Source organism: Epithele typhae, assembly GCF_022376455.1.
Source record: "Epithele typhae strain CBS 203.58 chromosome Unknown BXZ73scaffold_17, whole genome shotgun sequence".
NCBI classification, from domain to species: Eukaryota; Fungi; Basidiomycota; class Agaricomycetes; order Polyporales; family Epitheliaceae; genus Epithele; species Epithele typhae.
In genome coordinates, this window is record NW_025954208.1 from 307,459 (window position 1) to 323,527 (window position 16,069).

At 57.1% G+C, this 16,069-nt stretch overlaps 9 protein-coding genes across 9 annotated transcripts; 4 read left to right on the plus strand and 5 right to left on the minus strand.

Annotated features, from left to right (window-relative positions):
* Positions 1-447: 447 nt before the first annotated feature.
* Positions 448-1,183, minus strand: BXZ73DRAFT_45177 (mitochondrial fission 1 protein; the record flags this gene model as incomplete). The annotated part of the gene is made up of 5 exons (XM_048019463.1): positions 448-539; positions 609-685; positions 765-870; positions 922-1,054; positions 1,121-1,183. 5 exons carry the CDS (start codon positions 1,181-1,183, stop codon positions 448-450), a joined length of 471 nt encoding a protein of 156 aa, XP_047878946.1.
* Positions 1,184-1,522: 339 nt separating this feature from the next.
* BXZ73DRAFT_100411 (uncharacterized protein) lies at positions 1,523-2,028 on the plus strand (the record flags this gene model as incomplete). The annotated part of the gene is made up of 4 exons (XM_048014567.1): positions 1,523-1,627; positions 1,718-1,743; positions 1,813-1,924; positions 1,981-2,028. The coding sequence occupies 4 exons, from the start codon at positions 1,523-1,525 to the stop codon at positions 2,026-2,028; spliced, it is 291 nt and encodes a 96-aa protein (XP_047878947.1).
* Positions 2,029-2,270: 242 nt separating this feature from the next.
* BXZ73DRAFT_100412 (NAD(P)-binding protein) lies at positions 2,271-3,853 on the minus strand (the record flags this gene model as incomplete). Its single annotated transcript, XM_048014568.1, has 9 exons — positions 2,271-2,333; positions 2,400-2,840; positions 2,894-2,915; positions 2,974-3,034; positions 3,087-3,353; positions 3,408-3,429; positions 3,486-3,630; positions 3,704-3,726; positions 3,782-3,853. 9 exons carry the CDS (start codon positions 3,851-3,853, stop codon positions 2,271-2,273), a joined length of 1,116 nt encoding a protein of 371 aa, XP_047878948.1.
* A 272-nt stretch (positions 3,854-4,125) lies between these two features.
* Positions 4,126-5,239, minus strand: BXZ73DRAFT_45409 (transcriptional regulator of RNA polII, SAGA, subunit-domain-containing protein; the record flags this gene model as incomplete). Its single annotated transcript, XM_048019510.1, has 4 exons — positions 4,126-4,443; positions 4,501-4,655; positions 4,705-5,025; positions 5,077-5,239. The coding sequence occupies 4 exons, from the start codon at positions 5,237-5,239 to the stop codon at positions 4,126-4,128; spliced, it is 957 nt and encodes a 318-aa protein (XP_047878949.1).
* Positions 5,240-5,508: 269 nt separating this feature from the next.
* BXZ73DRAFT_45332 (uncharacterized protein) lies at positions 5,509-6,552 on the plus strand (the record flags this gene model as incomplete). Its single annotated transcript, XM_048019496.1, has 5 exons — positions 5,509-5,576; positions 5,640-5,884; positions 5,996-6,024; positions 6,076-6,269; positions 6,324-6,552. 5 exons carry the CDS (start codon positions 5,509-5,511, stop codon positions 6,550-6,552), a joined length of 765 nt encoding a protein of 254 aa, XP_047878950.1.
* A 1,662-nt stretch (positions 6,553-8,214) lies between these two features.
* Positions 8,215-11,096, plus strand: BXZ73DRAFT_100415 (kinase-like protein; the record flags this gene model as incomplete). The annotated part of the gene is made up of 13 exons (XM_048014569.1): positions 8,215-8,435; positions 8,503-8,604; positions 8,693-8,873; positions 8,927-8,942; positions 9,059-9,139; positions 9,190-9,394; positions 9,446-9,462; positions 9,512-9,581; positions 9,642-9,721; positions 9,776-9,819; positions 9,869-9,947; positions 10,001-10,469; positions 10,520-11,096. 13 exons carry the CDS (start codon positions 8,215-8,217, stop codon positions 11,094-11,096), a joined length of 2,142 nt encoding a protein of 713 aa, XP_047878951.1.
* Positions 11,097-11,340: 244 nt separating this feature from the next.
* Positions 11,341-12,558, minus strand: BXZ73DRAFT_100416 (P-loop containing nucleoside triphosphate hydrolase protein; the record flags this gene model as incomplete). Its single annotated transcript, XM_048014570.1, has 5 exons — positions 11,341-11,369; positions 11,421-11,586; positions 11,624-12,064; positions 12,192-12,422; positions 12,484-12,558. 5 exons carry the CDS (start codon positions 12,556-12,558, stop codon positions 11,341-11,343), a joined length of 942 nt encoding a protein of 313 aa, XP_047878952.1.
* A 283-nt stretch (positions 12,559-12,841) lies between these two features.
* Positions 12,842-14,319, plus strand: BXZ73DRAFT_89434 (WD40 repeat-like protein; the record flags this gene model as incomplete). Its single annotated transcript, XM_048025272.1, has 3 exons — positions 12,842-13,069; positions 13,131-13,226; positions 13,282-14,319. 3 exons carry the CDS (start codon positions 12,842-12,844, stop codon positions 14,317-14,319), a joined length of 1,362 nt encoding a protein of 453 aa, XP_047878953.1.
* Positions 14,320-14,502: 183 nt separating this feature from the next.
* Positions 14,503-15,660, minus strand: BXZ73DRAFT_45322 (SCA7-domain-containing protein; the record flags this gene model as incomplete). Its single annotated transcript, XM_048019493.1, has 3 exons — positions 14,503-15,242; positions 15,306-15,374; positions 15,423-15,660. The coding sequence occupies 3 exons, from the start codon at positions 15,658-15,660 to the stop codon at positions 14,503-14,505; spliced, it is 1,047 nt and encodes a 348-aa protein (XP_047878954.1).
* Positions 15,661-16,069: the final 409 nt, after the last annotated feature.

The window sequence follows — 16,069 nt, forward strand, 5'->3', positions numbered from 1 at the left end:
CGCAACCTGCACTTGGCGAATGGATTCTCGCGGACTGCTCGTGTACACGTTTTCCTCGTTGAGTGCACATGTACTCATACGAATAACACATACACTCCAACGGATCGCATGCGTGCCGTGATCGTCGTCTAACGAATCATCGAATATGTTGTACATTTGCGGCCCTGGTCCACAGTACTCAGTAGATGTGATAGATTCTCTATGACAAACTAATGAACCGCATCGCCCCTACGAACGTTGACTGCCACTAAAAGAATAACAAAATATAGAAGTAAGACATGTAGCGCGCCGGAGTCGGTCATAAAAGGCGTAATGTTTCGTTGATAGAGGACAGGAATGTTTTGGCGTTCGTAAATGATGTTTAGCCAGTGTTCATAGATTCCAGAGCGGGGAGTGTCCCATAGATACACGGGTGAGAGAGGAGGTCAGACAAAGTACCAGCACAGCTCACTTGCGGGATGCTCGCCGTATGAGGGACGCGATGGCGATGGTGCCAACCGCAGCCAGACCGCCGACGAGGGCCATGCCAATGTAGCCGTCTGCATGGTGCGTCAGAGGATGGCGAGGGGGGAGAAGTGTGCTTCGGTCTAGGCAACCACGAGACGTACCTCGTGTAACACGCTTCTCGATGAGTCCTGCCAAGCTCTGGGCCTGCAAGTTTGTGGGCTCTTTGTCGAGTATAGGGCTGCAGACGGTGAAGAGGCAAGTATAGAGTTAAAGACACGTTTGTGAGGGAGAGACGTGTAGGGATGAGAACTCATGACATACCGTTGAACCGCTGCGCATCCTCGTAGTTGCCCATCTTGTAGTACCCAAGCGCGATGTAGTACAGGCATTCTCTCCGCCTTGATGCCTCGGCACGGTAGATCTCTACAGCATTGTCGTGAGCCAAGTGGACAGAAGAGTACGCGATCAACTCACCTTGCAGCAACTTCACACCCTCAACCTGGTGCTCCCTCAGCGGGCTCTTCACGAGCCCCCACGCATAGTTGAACTTCGTCTGGATGGTGACATGTGCCTGCGCGAGCTCCTTCTGGTACTGGAGTTTGAGAACCTGCGGGCCACGTCCATATCAGTCCGCCACCGTTGGCCGAAGGTGCACCCTAGAGCGAGCACGCACATCGAGCTCGTCATAGGACAGCGCCTCCTCGGCGTCAGCAGCGTATGGGAGGTCCGTGGCCATCGTCTCGGTCGTGTGCGTCGTGGAGGTAGAGGTCGGGGAGGAGAGTGCAGTCGGGTCGGGAGGGAAGCTCAAGTTCAAGAGTTGAGAGATCGGGGGCAGACGCGGCGTCGCGGCAAGAAGCAGCTGCTTTGGCTCGGGAGTCGGGAGCACGGGAGCAGAGCAGCGGTCGGCGCTCGTCGCGGGATCGGGGCGGAACGCAGGCGCCGGGCGCTCTGACGTCGCGAGTCGCGACGCCCCCGTGCCGGCCGCTATTTCCTCCGCCCCTTCCCCCGCCTCACGCCGCACAGTCGCGCCGGCGCACCCTCTGCCAGACCTAGTTGGCGCAAAAGCCAGTTACCGATGACGTCGCGCATCACAGACGACGGAACGGACAAGACTTCCGCGCCCGCGCTGCCTGTCCCCGCGTCGAACGCGGCTCCAGAGCCGTACCAAAAGCACTTCAAGGTACGCTGCCTGCCAAGCCCACCTCTCGTTGGTGCCCGCCGCGCGCGTGTGCAGGGAGTTGATTTGGCGTGTTGACCATGCGTATTGCAGGGGAAGGGTGCGTCGAAGTTCGTTGAGTGCGTCGAGGTCAGGACTCCAGGGAGCGCAGACCCGCTCACTCAACCGTCTTCCCTCTGCGTGTGCAGCCCGTGCGCGGAAGCCTCAAAGGCGTCGATGAACTGTATGAACCTTCACGACTACGACCGTGAACAGTGCCTGGATTACTTCCAGGCCTACCGGGACTGCAAGAAGGCCTGGGTGAGTATTCTGTGTAACTCGCCCGTGTATGTTGCGTCGCTCACGTGTAATTGCAGATGGAACAACGAAAGGCTGACCGTCGCGCCGGAAAGGCCGTTGACTGACTGTTTGACCAAGGTGGTCATCTTACAGTACACCAGAGAGCAGGCGACGATTTATGGTTCGCAATCGTATGTACTTGTGCATACAATCCCTCCGCCCATCGCTTCTTCGGATTGCCGCCATAGTAGCCATCTATTTCCAAGAATATGAAGCACAATGATGACACGTGCTATACCGTTATACGACGGAAGCTTCATTTACTTATCATGACCGCCTCTTTCACCGACACGCTGCAACACGTCGTTCACTGCACACGACCAAGCTTCTCAACGCCCTCTGGCAGCACATACCCACCCTGCTTGCGAACCTAGCGGAGACGAAACGCAATCAGTTCCCCGACCCACACACGCGCGCGCGGTCGCCATACACGTACCTCGTCGAACGTCTCCATCATGATAATGCTCTTTTCATGCCCCCACAGCCCGCTCTCCAGCTTCCCGTCCCGGACGCACCGCGCCACCTCGTCCGCCTCATAGCACCACCCCTGCCCGTCGTCGAAGCTGAACGCGCGCGTCTCCTCCCTCACGACCTTGTTCCCCTCGCCGAAGTACTGGACCGTGAACGCCGGCGGGCGGTAGATCGGCGGCTTCACGAGGATCACGCCGCGCTTGTAGCGGATCGTCGCGCCGAACGGCGCGGAGTCGACGGTCATGCTCGCGGTGAGCACCGCCTGCGCCTGGAGCGTGGACGTAAAGTTGACGGTCCAGCTCGAGCACGCGTCGACGTCGGTGATGGAGGACTTGAGGATCGACCCGGTGACGCTCGTCGGGCGTGCGCCCTTGTTCGAGGGGTGCTCGTACAGGCCGAGCATGCACTATTGACATTCGTCAGTAGGCGTGGTGTGGAGGCGTGGGTGGTCGTACGCACCCAGAACATAGGGTACGGGCCGCTGAACGGGAAGGCTCGGTTAGTGTGGAGCAATATCGTGAAAGAAGAGGTAGACATACAGGTCAAGAAGAGCACCGCCGCCCAGCTTGGGGTCGAGCATACGATGTGTAAGAGGAAGGGCTAGAAGGCGAGTCTTAATACCCATCCCGAAGGTTGTCTGCAGGTCACGCACTCTCGGTCTTGAAGTCAGCAGACAAGTCTGCGTGCAAAACGACCGGGTCGCCAAGCGCACCCTCCTCTGCGATCTTTTTCAGCTCGAGCGAGAGGGGCTGGAAGCGCGTCCACATAGCCTCCATGAAGAAAAGATTCTTTTCCTTTGCCAGAGCGAGCAGGGCTTTGAGCTCAGTAGCGTTCGCGGTGGTCGCCTTCTCACACAGAACGTGTTTGCCCGCATTCAAGGCTTCCAATGCGTTCTCATAGTGGATGGTATGAGGCGTGCCTGGATTGAACGCCTATCGGAACAATTCAGGTGCCATGATAGGTAGATGCGTACCAATGTACACCGCTTGGACGTCCTGGGTGTCTGACATGAGACTCAACAGAACGTCTGAATGTAAGGAAACCATTTTACCTGGTCCGCCAAGAGCTCGGTATAGGTCGCGTAGGGTTTCACGCTCTTGTTGCCTGCCATGTGCGTGTCGATGAATTTCTGCGCTGACTCGAGACTGCGCGAGCCAACAGCGACGACCTTGTGGGCCACATCTGTAGTTCCGCGGCTTCACCACCAGAATGTCATAATTTAGGAATGTCATAATTTAGAACGAGAACACAATGAGAGCGAAAGCGTACGTTTTAGGGTCCGCCAACAGGTCCTACCCATGGCATTCTCAACACATTGCATCGTATGCGAATGGCAAAAACGCGCACCAAGACGAACTTCATGGAAATCCATCCGGTGGAGATGATACCCCAACGTAACGTGTAGACTTGGTCAGCCATTGCTTGGGAGCTCGACGCAGTGGTGGGGGTGCGAAGCAAAGATAGGCTTTGGGAGCATGTGAGAGTCTTATATAGCGCGAATGCTGCCGAAGGGCAGTTACGCTGACCGGTCAGGCTGGTCTTGATGCCACCTATCGATGACGACAGCGCGGCCCGGCCATCCGCCACGCCACAGCCCGGGGCGGTATGGTATGAAACAGTCGGTACATAGCTACACAAAGCAAGAATCAATACAAAAGACGAGGTTCGGGCATCGGTGTGGAGAGCAGGTATCAATGCAGTGTCCGCAGAGCCTCCTTCACCGTACTTCGTTCGCCGAGCAACGCAAAGAGCTGCCACCTTGGGTCCTTCGTCTCTCTATCTTTGAGGATAAAGTCATCTTCCGAAGGCTCGTTGTCTCCCAGCGCAAGACGCATGGCTGCCGCAGACTTGTTGGGCAAGACGGCGGGAGACACGGTGAAGAGGCTGTCGAAGGACGATGTGGGAAGCACATAGCTATGCGAGTGTGGTTCCGCAGCACGAATGGATGTGATGGCATGGGAGGTCGATGTCAAAGAGAGTGCTTGGGTGATCAGCTGCTTCAGCTTTGCCTGCGGTAGTTGAGAGATGAGTGAGAATGGACTTCACAGGAGCTCGAGCGCGCGTACCTCGAAAGCCAGCATTAGCAATGACGCAACTTCTTTCGATGGCGTCCCAAGATTATGTTGCGCGGATATCAGATTGAGGCGTTCCGAGATGTGCTGCAGCGTTGGGCCACGGGTCATGGACGCAAGATTGAGAGGAAGTCGACTTCCAGGGGATTCTGTCCAGGTTTCTAGTACATACACACAGGTTCGAGTTGTGTGACGTACCTCCTCTTTCTTTGAGAAGCTCCACCCCGCGCTCGGCTGCGATCTCATCCACGTATGACTTCGCTTGTGGCGGTTCATTCAGAGCCATGGCTTCCAATGCACGGATGCGGTCACGCTCGCGCCTTCCTAATCCTACAGACCATTTCTTCAGACGCTCGGACCTCAGTGTCGCTGGATCGTAGTGAGGGTCTGGTCCTTGGTACGGCAGTGTCCTCTTGCGCTTCCTTGATGGTGGCTTAGGTACATCTGGTGGAGGTGTGGGTGGTGTGAGGTGTGCGGAAGTGTCAAAGAGGGACACTAGCAGCGCATTGTGCAGCTGTACTGTGACATTATTGGGCAATTGGCGTATAATACAATATTCACTATACTCACGAAGGTGGGTGCTATCGAGATGAGTCTTGACCTGTTCGTCGTACTCGTTCCTCGAGATTCGGCCCGAGAGGTACTCCTTGAGAACGCCGAAGTAAAGGGACGCTTTAGGGCCTAGTGCGGTCGTTATCTGATTCTTGACGGTGGCTGTTGAAGACAGCGACATGGAGGCGAGACGGACACGCGTTCGACAACGTGCAGTGCGGCGGAGGATGGTGGCCACTTACGTAATGTTCCATACTCGGCGATACGGCCCTGCGCGCCCCAGCCGGTCGCCGAGTCTTGACTCTAACACCGTCTTGTGGCTGCAGCTGCACTCATTACCGCAGGTCCCCCCCCTTGCACGCCTACTTAACAGGCCACTCGCCTCTGCGGTAACGCAGCGACACACGCCGATCCTTTCTACGTCCTCTGTCCAACCACACTTGTCACGGCATGGCGGATGGCGCCGAAGACCAACTCCGGCCTGTGACGTCCAAAGCCCGCGGAATCTGCAGATACTAGTGCGTATGGCGGATTAACGGTGCTACCAATGCTCTTTACGAAACCTGATTGTCTTGTGGCAGTAATACACCTCGGGGATGTTATGCCGGCGATCGCTGCAGATTCCTCCACGGCGCCACAGAACGCCTAACTCCTTACGATAAGAACAAGGTCTGCAGGTATCACCTGAACGGATATTGCAAGCATGGGGAGAAGTGCTGGTTCAAGCATGCCGATCCGAGCAAGACAGACTTGGGCACAGAAGAACCCTCGGATAACGACTTGTGTGCGATCTGTTACGACAAGCCGGTAACATACGGGCTACTTCGTGAGTTCATTCACTTTGAGCGTTGGTGGTATGCATGTTTTGTGTGAAGAGACGACCGTCCCGAAAGCCCTTGTCCTTCTCTCGAGGATGCACGCTTACTCCTTCTCATAGTCGGATGTAGCCATGTATTCTGCATCTCAGTAAGTGTCTTAAGACCATATCGCTCGGAACCATGCTGAATGCTGTTCCAGTGCATCAAGAGTTGGCGCGGTGCCGGAGAGAAGTCCTCCGACATCGTAGAAGCTGGAACCACAAAGACATGTCCGATGTGCCGTACGCCTTCCCGGTTTGTGACGCCCTCGACGATCTTTGTTCCAGAAGGCGACTGCAGGAAGTCCGAGATCATTGAGGGGTATAAGGCCAGCATGTCACGCGTGAAGTGCAAGTACGTATTGCTCATTCATCTACGGTGGACTAAATCTAAATTGAAGTTGTGCAGGTATTTCGAGAAGTCGCCTGTCATCAAGCGGTTCTGCCCATTCGGAGACGATTGCTTCTATTTGCACGAAGGCTTGGACGGCAAGGCCCATAAGTTCAATTACCGCGTGGAAGACATGCAAGAGGTATCTATAATGAGCGTATCTGTTGTTTTCGCTCTTAACCTAATGAACAGCGGCTACGTATTCGAAGGGAAGACCACGCCTTCAACGCATGGGGTCCCAGCATAGACGAATTTGAACCAATGCTTAGGATTCTGACACGCAGTCTACTGCCATCTGGTTACGACTCAAGGGAGATGGTAGCGTAATGTCTGCATTACCGCGCCGCAGCTCGCTAACGTATCACAACAGCGTGCTGTACTTGCAACTTTCGTCAATTCCTTTGGAGATCCAGCTTTCTCTACGGACGAAGACTCATTCGAAGAAGAGGACGATGATGTGGTCATACCCGATTCTCCCTCAATCCATCGTTCGGAAGCGGAGCTCCCCGAAAGTGTCTCGTGGGCGAACATCCCTGCAGCGGACGACAACGGCGCTCCAGATGTTTACGCTCCGTTGGTGCGTCGCCATTGGTTCCTGACACCCCGGCATTGAATCCGTATTCAGCGGAGTTTGTCCCTTCTTTCCTAGACAGGTTGCGTCCCATCCCTGCTGGTCCATCTCTCTCGCCTGAGGCAGAACATGGTTTAGGTGGTGAGGATACCCAAGACACGGGCGTTGCATCAAGCTCGACACCCCCAGGTCCTACACCCATGTCGCCACACCCAATCCCCACAACTTCTACCCCGAGTCGTCCGGCAGACCAAGCGGTCAACGCTGTGCAAGACTCGGACCCCCCTTTCATGACAGACGGTCGCGGACGGGTTGTATGGAGCAGCACGGCGCCGTCCAACAGAACCCGTCGTGCTCGTGCTACGTCTTCGTCAGCGACACTGCCTCCTCACATGAAGCTTTCGCAGGAGCTGGCTACAGCCGAAGAAAGCGCCGATGAGGGAATGCAGAGCGACCGTCACAGCCATAGGTCTTCTTCTAGCACGCCCCGCCGTCTCACACGGCAGAGATCTCTTCCCCTCGTTGGATCAAGCTCCGACTGCCCGCGTGCGGCCGAGTTCGTCACCGACGGGCGCGGGAGAGTTGTGTTTGCGTCCAACAGCCGGGCCACGAGCAACCAATGACACCCACGCACTGGATTCATGTTATTTCTACGGAGGACATTCAGTGCCATCATCATTCATCCCCTCGCAGGCTTCCACCGTCACGATCACCCGTTTTCACATGTATTAAATGCTCGTCGTTAGCTGTATGTATCACTAGCTTTCCCCTTGCGCCCCGATTGAATCGAGGCGCGTTAAAGCGCCCAAGAGGATGCGCGAGGCTGAGACTGGCTGAGGGGGGTGACGCACCAGTGACGCACGCGCACTCAGGTCGGCAGCTGGGTTGCCGCTGCCGCGCTGCATCTTATCCAGAACCGCAAGCAGGCCTGCTGCCCATTTTATGGACCTCTCGCGCGGCCGCGTGTGGGGGCTGTGGCCGGGTTGTGCGACCGGCAGGCGTTGTCGAGCACGCCTGCGGGCCCGGCCGTGGAGAGCGCCGCCACCGCGTCTTGTCTCGCGGGTACACGCCTGCCTACAACGCTGCCCTCCTGCGGCGAGCCTGAAGGCTGCGGCTAAGTAGCTTGATCTTCTATCGCGAAGCACCCTCCTTTGCCCCTCTTGTATGTAAACGTCTCGTACCCCGCCCAAGGCGCCTTGCTCGATATAAACACCGTCCCTCGCCCGGCCACGCCTCCTGCTCCGCCCCCGTCTTCCGCTCTCCGGCCCTCCTTCGTGCTATCTTCCCGCCCCCCTCCGCCGGTCCCCTTGGTCTTTCCTCTTTCCTCCACCCCCGACGATGGCTCAGCCTCAGGCTGCGCGCAACGGCCACGGCGACGCGCACCCTGACCCCGGTGCCAACGGCGGAGCGAGGCGGCACTCGGGCGACGAGCAGTCGGAGGACCCAGCCAAGTCATCCTCCCCTGTACCTTCTCCTGGATCGGACGACGGCCGGGCGAGAGGACGGTCGCGTACGCGCGCGCAGGGTGCCCCGTGCGTCGAGTCCAAGACGAAGCGACAGTGAGTCCTGATCTGCGTCCCTCTGCGTGCCCTACGAGTTCACTGACGCCGTCCCTGGCGCACGCAGGGGCTATCACGGGCTCGTCTCATCTTTCGGCAAGGTGTTCCACGTCGAGAAACGCTGGAAGCTCATCCGCGAGCTCGGGTCGGGGGCGTATGGCTTCGTAGTGTGTGTGCGAGCTTCCTATGGTATTTCTGTCCCGCATTCTGAGCTTCCTCTTCCTTCCCTTTTCCCTTCCCCTTCCCTCCTATGCTAGCTCCGCGGCGGACGAGATCTCTGGAGAGCCCGTGGCAATCAAGATGGTCACCCGTGCGCTGGACAAAGTTGCGCTCGCCAAACGCGTCCTCCGGGAGATCACCATCCTCCGCCACTTTGCGCATGAGAACATTACCGGCCTCATCGACGTCGACTGTTCATCCGACCTGAGCGAAATGCACGTCTTCCTGCATTCGCGTTGTGGTCGATAGGAGGAAGCTGACGTCTGCTTCAGATACATCTTCATGGAGGTTCGTTGCTCCTCTGATCATCTCGCGTGCGCTCACGTCTCACGAACGATGTCAAGCCCATGGAAGGTGTGCAAGATTCATTTCTCAATGCTGCCCCTGTGCCTGAACGTTTGTAGCGGATTTGCACCAGATCATCAAGTCGGGACAAGCCCTCACGAACGAGCATGTTCAATACTTTGTGTACCAGGTCCTGCGAGGTGCGGTCCGTCCACGAGCCTCGATTCATTGGCTCTGACTCTCGGTCTAGGGATGAAGTACATACACTCCGCCTCAGTGGTGCACCGAGATCTCAAGCCAGGCAACCTACTCGTCAACGCGGACTGCGAGCTGAAGATTTGTGACTTCGGCCTGAGCAGAGGTTTCAATTCCAAGCCTGACGAGAATCCGACCATGATGACGGAGTATGTCGCCACTCGGTGGTACCGTGCTCCGGAGATCATGCTTGTTTACAAGTGCGTCGCATTCGTAATACCTCACCACCGCTAGACTGACGTTTGGTGCAGGGCGTATAACACTGCCAGTGCGTCGAACCACGATATTTCTCGCCCGTCGCTGCTAACCTGTTGCAGTCGATGTTTGGTCTATAGGGTGCATTATGGCAGAGTTGATGACAGGGAAGCCTCTGTTCAAGGGGAAAGAGTGAGTCATTCTCTCGTCTACAACTCCATGGCTTATTCATCTGGTCTTAGTTATGGTTAGCTTTTGTGGGTATGAATCTCTGTCAGCAGCGTGCTCACACTCTTCAGTTGACCAACTCAACAAGATCCTTGACGTCCTTGGTATAGACTTTCCTCTCCATGGCTCTGTTCGATTGTATACTAATGTAGATACAGGCACACCTGACGACGAAGTGATCACTCGAATAGCCAGCCCGAAGGTAAACAGTTTTGCTTCCACATCAGATCCATTTGCTCATTCCGTAATAGGCGCAAGCATACCTCCGTTCATTACCATGGAAGAAGAAGGTTCCGTTCGAGAAACTGATACCCATGGCGGACCGGCAAGGTACAGCAGTCATAGTACCCACTCTGTATGTACTACTAACACCTTGTCTATAGCGATCGATCTTCTGTCAAAACTCATGGTCTTCGATCCGTCAGCTCGCCTGACAGTGGACCAAGCATTAGAACATCCATGGCTATCAGCATATCACGACGTGGCCGACGAACCTTCATGTCCAGAACCTTTCGAGCGTTGGCAGGATGTTGAGAAGCTTGAAACCCTTGACGACTTCCGAGAAGCGATCTGGAACGAGATCCAAGACTACCGCAAAGAAGTCCGATCCGTTTATTACGATGCACAGGAATCGCCCGAACGCAGCCAGGAAAGCCGGTGGCATCCCCCAGATATCCCCTCTCCTCTACCTGAAGAAGAGTCGGACACTGAAGTGCCAACTGACGCAGCAGCTGAGGTATCAGAAGCATTGGCTCCACCATTCGAGATTCAACCTCCCGAAGAGCCCGCGCCCGCGCCCACGGAGTCACCGGAAGTGATGAAGCCTCGAGACGTCGCCTCTCCAGAATCCATGTCAGGTCTACCTCTTCCGGATCCAACACCATTTCAGCCTCATTCGCCAGCGGCGTCAATATCGAAACTCGAACGCTCATCGGAACGGCCGCAAGGAGATCCTGTCTCGTGTACACTCGGCGGTCGAGTTTCATGCAGCCCTCCAGGACGAACTCTGTGTATTCCACGTACGCCGGGCGGAGCCGCCACTCGTCAATCGCGCACCCACCCGATGCGCGCTCCGTCTTCGAACGGCTACCGACCTCCGCTGGTGACGAGAGCAGCGTCGCGTTTCCGTCGCAGCCACAAGGCGAATACGTGGTTCCGGCACGCTCGCGCACAGCGTCCTCTTTCGGGGACACGATGACGCGACGGATGCTCCGCACGCTCTCGACGGTCTCGATCTACGAGAGCGGCGAGGGTCTTGCGGGCGGCCTTGCGGACATTGCGCCCATTGGGAAGTTCATCGTCGAGCGTGACGAGGGGCTGCCCTCGGAGATGCCTCACGAATTTGACTCTCACACGCACTCCAACTCCAACTCCAACTCCAACGTAGGTTCGTCACCGAGCGGGAAGGCCGAAGAGCGCCAAGGCCGGAAAGAGGTCAGAGACGAGAAGGACAAGGCACGGTTCCACATACACGCCTAACGGCATTCCTCGATTCGAGGGAAGCTGTCGCTACGACGGTGCTACGACTCCATGATCTTCATGTAGCTACTGATGTCTTGTATTTGTTCATATACACTTGCTGCTTGCTGTCCTCTGCCCATATATACACCTACGCATACATACCGCGATGCCAACCGGCCAGTATAGAATGGCCATTATATCTAGAGAGTACATGTCCCAAGTGCTACACGTCTACGATGATAATACACAAGCTGTCGCAATGCTATGAATCTCCCAATATGCCTTTGATCTCTGTGCACGTTCGTCAGCGGCGCATTCTCACGAAGACGCGGTATGACTCACTCTCGATAATATCTAGGTACGCCGTGCTCGCGGGGCTGTCGGGGTATTCGTCCAGGAAGCTCACGCCATAATCGGCGCTCTTCCCTATCCGCGGGTCCAGGGGCACTGCGCCGAGGAACTCCACGTTCATATCTTGGGCCAATCGCCGCCCACCGCCGGTGCTCGGCTTGAAGATTGCGACTCGGTCCCGCAGCCGGGCAGACGAAGCCGGACATGTTCTCGACGAGCCCAAGGACACGGATGCCGACCTTGCGGCAGAAGTCGATCTCCCGCCGGACGTCCTGCAGCGCGACCTCCTGCGGCGTGGTGATGACGACCGCGCCGTCGATGCCGCTCTCCTTGAGGTACTGGACGACGGAGAGGTGCTCGTCGGACGTGCCGGGCGGGGTGTCGATGATGAGGTAGTCGAGCTCGCCCCAGTCGACGTCCTTGAGGAACTGGGAGATGAGCCCGTTCTTCTTCGGCCCGCGCCACATCACCGCGTCCTTGGCGGAGGGCAGCATGAAGCCGACGGACATGACCCCGAGGTTGTCCTGCACGTACACGGGCGACCAGCCGGAGGAGGACGAGTGCACCTGCTCCGAGGCGATCCCGAGGATGGTGGGGATGGACGGCCCGCAGATGTCGACATCCATGATGCCGGTCTGCGGATATAGTGCATGAGTCCCGGTGTAATGCACAAAACACGGCTCCCGTGTGCCCTCGGTCCCAGAACGTCCATACGCTTTTGCCGAGGGCTTTCCATTGCGGGACGAGGGACGGGCGACGTACCTGGACTTGCTCGTCTGCAGCAAAGGCCCACCCCAGCTGCGCGGCGAACGTAGATTTTCCGACACCTCCCTTGCCAGACAGGACGAGGATTTTCCGCTTCACGCTCGCCATCCGCGCGCGGACGAGGGGGAGGGCGGGGTCCGGGCCTTTGGTCTCGCCTGAAGCGCAGATCTCCTGGTTGGCACACCCGCTGCACGCATCTGCTTTACCGGCAAGGGCAGAATCTGTACCCTGCAATGGATTTATATCATTGTGAGCACTTTGCGCGGGAAGGAAGAGGAACTCTACGGACTGGACAATGCTCTGGGGCGTCTACAGGGACGGCGAGTGGATTCGGTGCCGCCGTCGCCTGCTGGAGAGCAATCATCGCGCTGGAGAACTGTTCGTAGACGGACAGTGTGCACAATGAGGACAACCAAACGAAGTCGAAAGTGTCGAAGTAGGAGTCTGGGATGAAGTGGGCTCGGAGTTTGTCATGCCATCCCGGTTTTGAATCTAATCTTATCTACATCGAATTGCGTCAGCCTGAGCCACCTCTGGCTCTTCGCCACTACTACCACATCACCCTACCACGAAACAGCTGTTTGGCTTCGTAAGTCGCCGACCATAATATTCGCCTCCATGGTGTTTCCCGCTAATAAGCATTAGGGATGGCGCAACCCATCATACTTCCCATCTCTACAGTTCAGCACGACTTCCAAGCAGTCGTTCAGGATGTGTTAGACGGGCTCGTTCCTGAAGACAAGTTCTGGGTGTCGTGCTACAAGACAGAGGAACCTTCAGTACATGGCAAAGCGGTCGTGGCTTTAGATGAAAACAATCGTGACCTTCTCATCTTCCGAGGGCAAGATGGAGTAGAATTCAAGGAATGCCGCCAGGTGAGTACCACTTCTGTCCTTGGTTCTCTATCATTGAGCACAGAACAAGAAATGTACATAGGGTGCATATAGTGTATCATGCCCCTCCCTCGCTCTAGGGGAGACTCGGGTGGCGGTCCCAAGCGCATCCTACTCCAGTCCAGAAGACATTCGCAAGGTGAGATATTGTCGTAGATCCTTGCGCACGTAACCGAATACTTACCTAACCTCAGCAAGGAAAACAAATCACCGCTTTTGACGTCGCACCGAATGGAACTCAGTTTGCGACCGGTTACCAAGATGGATCTGTCGTCGTCCGGCCTTCGTCGTCCTCCACCTCAACGCCCTCGGTGATCAGCAAAGCCCACCTGAGCACCGTCACTTCCATCCGCTTCTTCCCCTCTTCCAGAGTGCTCTTGACAGGAGGAGTGGACTTCTCACTCTCCATTCTCTCTGCAGAGCCATCTGACACTCCTGCTGGATATGAAACCACCAGAGCGACCCCTGTTCGCACTCTTCGTGGCCACACTCGCGCTATAACCTCCACTGGCATCGTCGCTCGCGGGCGAAACGTCCTTTCAGGGTCCAAAGACGGCTCCCTACGGCTCTGGGATGTCCCAACAAGTGCTCAGATCCGAACACTTGCCGCAGGCACAAATCGCTTTATTCCTATCCTTGCCCTCAGCACCGGAGAACGGTGGAAACCAGACGCACACGCCACCGACGCGGACGGCACCCCTGCAGAAGCTCCAGACGGGCGAGAAGTGGAGACGAACGACAAGGTGGTGTTCTGCGCCCTCCAGGACGGTTCCTTCGAGCTCTTCGACCTGCGCACGAAGCGCGCCGAGTTCCGTTCTCCCCCAGGTGCGGCGGGTTTGCGGTCTGCCCTCCAGTCAATCGCATATGGCCCGGAAGACCACCTTCTTGTAACGGGATCCGCCTCGGGCTTTGTCTCCGTACACGACACCCGGACCCTGGGGGAAGGACCGATCACGACGTTCCGTAGGAACAGTGCGCCTATTGAGGACATCAACTTCGCGTCGTTGTCCGAGACGTCCTTCTCGCTAGGAGCGCCCTCCTTCACGGGGGTCGGTGTCGCCGTGGCCACGGAAGACGGGCTGCCATATGTCGCGGACGTGCGACCGAACGGACCACTTGTCCGCGCCGAGCTGGTGGGGACAGACTGCGACCAGGTGCGGTTTGTGAGGGTCATCGGTGGGGATGTGTGGACTGCGGCAGACGACGGAGTGGTCAGGCGGTATGAGTCGTAGAGTCAAATATGTACCCGGATGACAAGCGCAGCGGATTTAGTGTTCAATAGTATGCGTCCACGTGGATACGTGGTAAGAACCGAAGATCCCCTTGGTGTAGCGCAGGCGGTGAAATAATGTACAATGGCTAATAATGTACAGGATACATTCAACCTCACATGCGACAAATGCTAGAGCAACGAATCAGGCCAGCCTCCCTCCGACAGATACTGACGCATTTCGAGTAGGCATGAGGGCATTCGCAAGAAGCTGGTTACAAGTCCGTAGTCTTTCCCGCCGACCCACGAACCATGAACTCGTATCACAGGGTACGGCCAAAGGGGTACCGATGATGGCCCTGTCATGCGAGACTCGAACCGCTCGAATAAGCGAGTCGAGTTCCGCCTCGGAGTCGACATCGTCAGGGTTCTCGTACACGTCGTCTGTGGGACCGACGTGAGCTGCAATGGACACTGCGGCAGCGGCGGCGGCGGCGGTCGTGGATGGCTTCTTTCCCTTCTTCACCGTCCCTCCTGCGGCAGTAGCAGCACTCTTCTTGTCGACCCCAGCGGCCGCAGCAGCCTCCATCGCGAGCCTCTTCTTCTCGGCCTTCTCCTTCTCCTTGCGCTCCTTCCTCTCTGCCTTGGTCTCCTTCTTGACGGGTTCGACCCAGTTCGGGTTGTTCGCGCGATTCCAGTCGAGGAGGAGCTCGTCGTAGTTTTTGGAGCGACCCTGTACGGAGCGCTTCGCGCCCATCGAATGCGACTTGCAGGTGAGAGAGCGAGAACATGGGAGACCCTTGTCGTTGATGACACCGCACTGCTTGTCGAAGTCGACGGGGCCCTTCACGCGCGTGCGAGCCTGCTTCTTCGTCTTCGGAGCAGTGGCAGGGTCATCGGCGTTGGGAACCTCGTCCTCTGCTTTGCGCTTCTTCCCCTTCTTCTCTACGACGGAGTCAGCGACGCGAAAACAGGCAGGCGAGGACGCGCGGGGCGACCATGACATACCCTCGACCTCGGCTGCCTTGCCCTTCGTCCCATTCTTCTTTCCACCGCTCCGGATCTTCACGCAGTTATCTGGTGACGATGAAGCATACATCCGCGCCTAATGCTCAAAGGACATACCTGCATGGTCTGCGATGGCGCTCCGCAAGACAGGCTTGAGACAGTCCTTGCACTTGACGATGCCTATTTCGAGGACCAGTGGTTCCGCGCCGAACGTCTTCATATCGCGCGCGGACAGCCACGACGTGGGTGGCGACGGCGGCCGTTCAGTGTGTGGTGGTGGAGGCGTGCCGGGCGCGAGATCCCATGAGAAGGGCGACGCGGGTGGGGAGGGACTGGGCTTGAGCTTGAGGGTCATGATGGTGTGGCTGAGGAGAGTGCGCGCGAGACGAGAGCAAACGAAAGAGCGCCCGGCCAGCTTTCTCACGCCTACCAGACGCCCTTGAGCGCGCCACCCAAATGGGGAGAGAGACTCCCTGACGTCATGCTGGATCTTCGCCTCGCCGTACTTGTCCGGCTTCTTGAAAACGGATGAGCACATCCAGTCTCGACGGGGGCTGATCGTCCTTAAAAAGAGTCCGCCACGTCGACCTCTCCTTCGCTTCCTCCCTTCTTCCCCATCCCCCATCCTCTCCGCGATGTCCAAGGCAGCGCAGAGGGCCAAAGAGGCCATCACCTCTGTCAAGATCCCAAAGCCGGACTTCTCCAAACCCGATCGAGACACCGAGCCCAAAACTCCGAAGACCCCGCGGACGAGGGTATCGAGT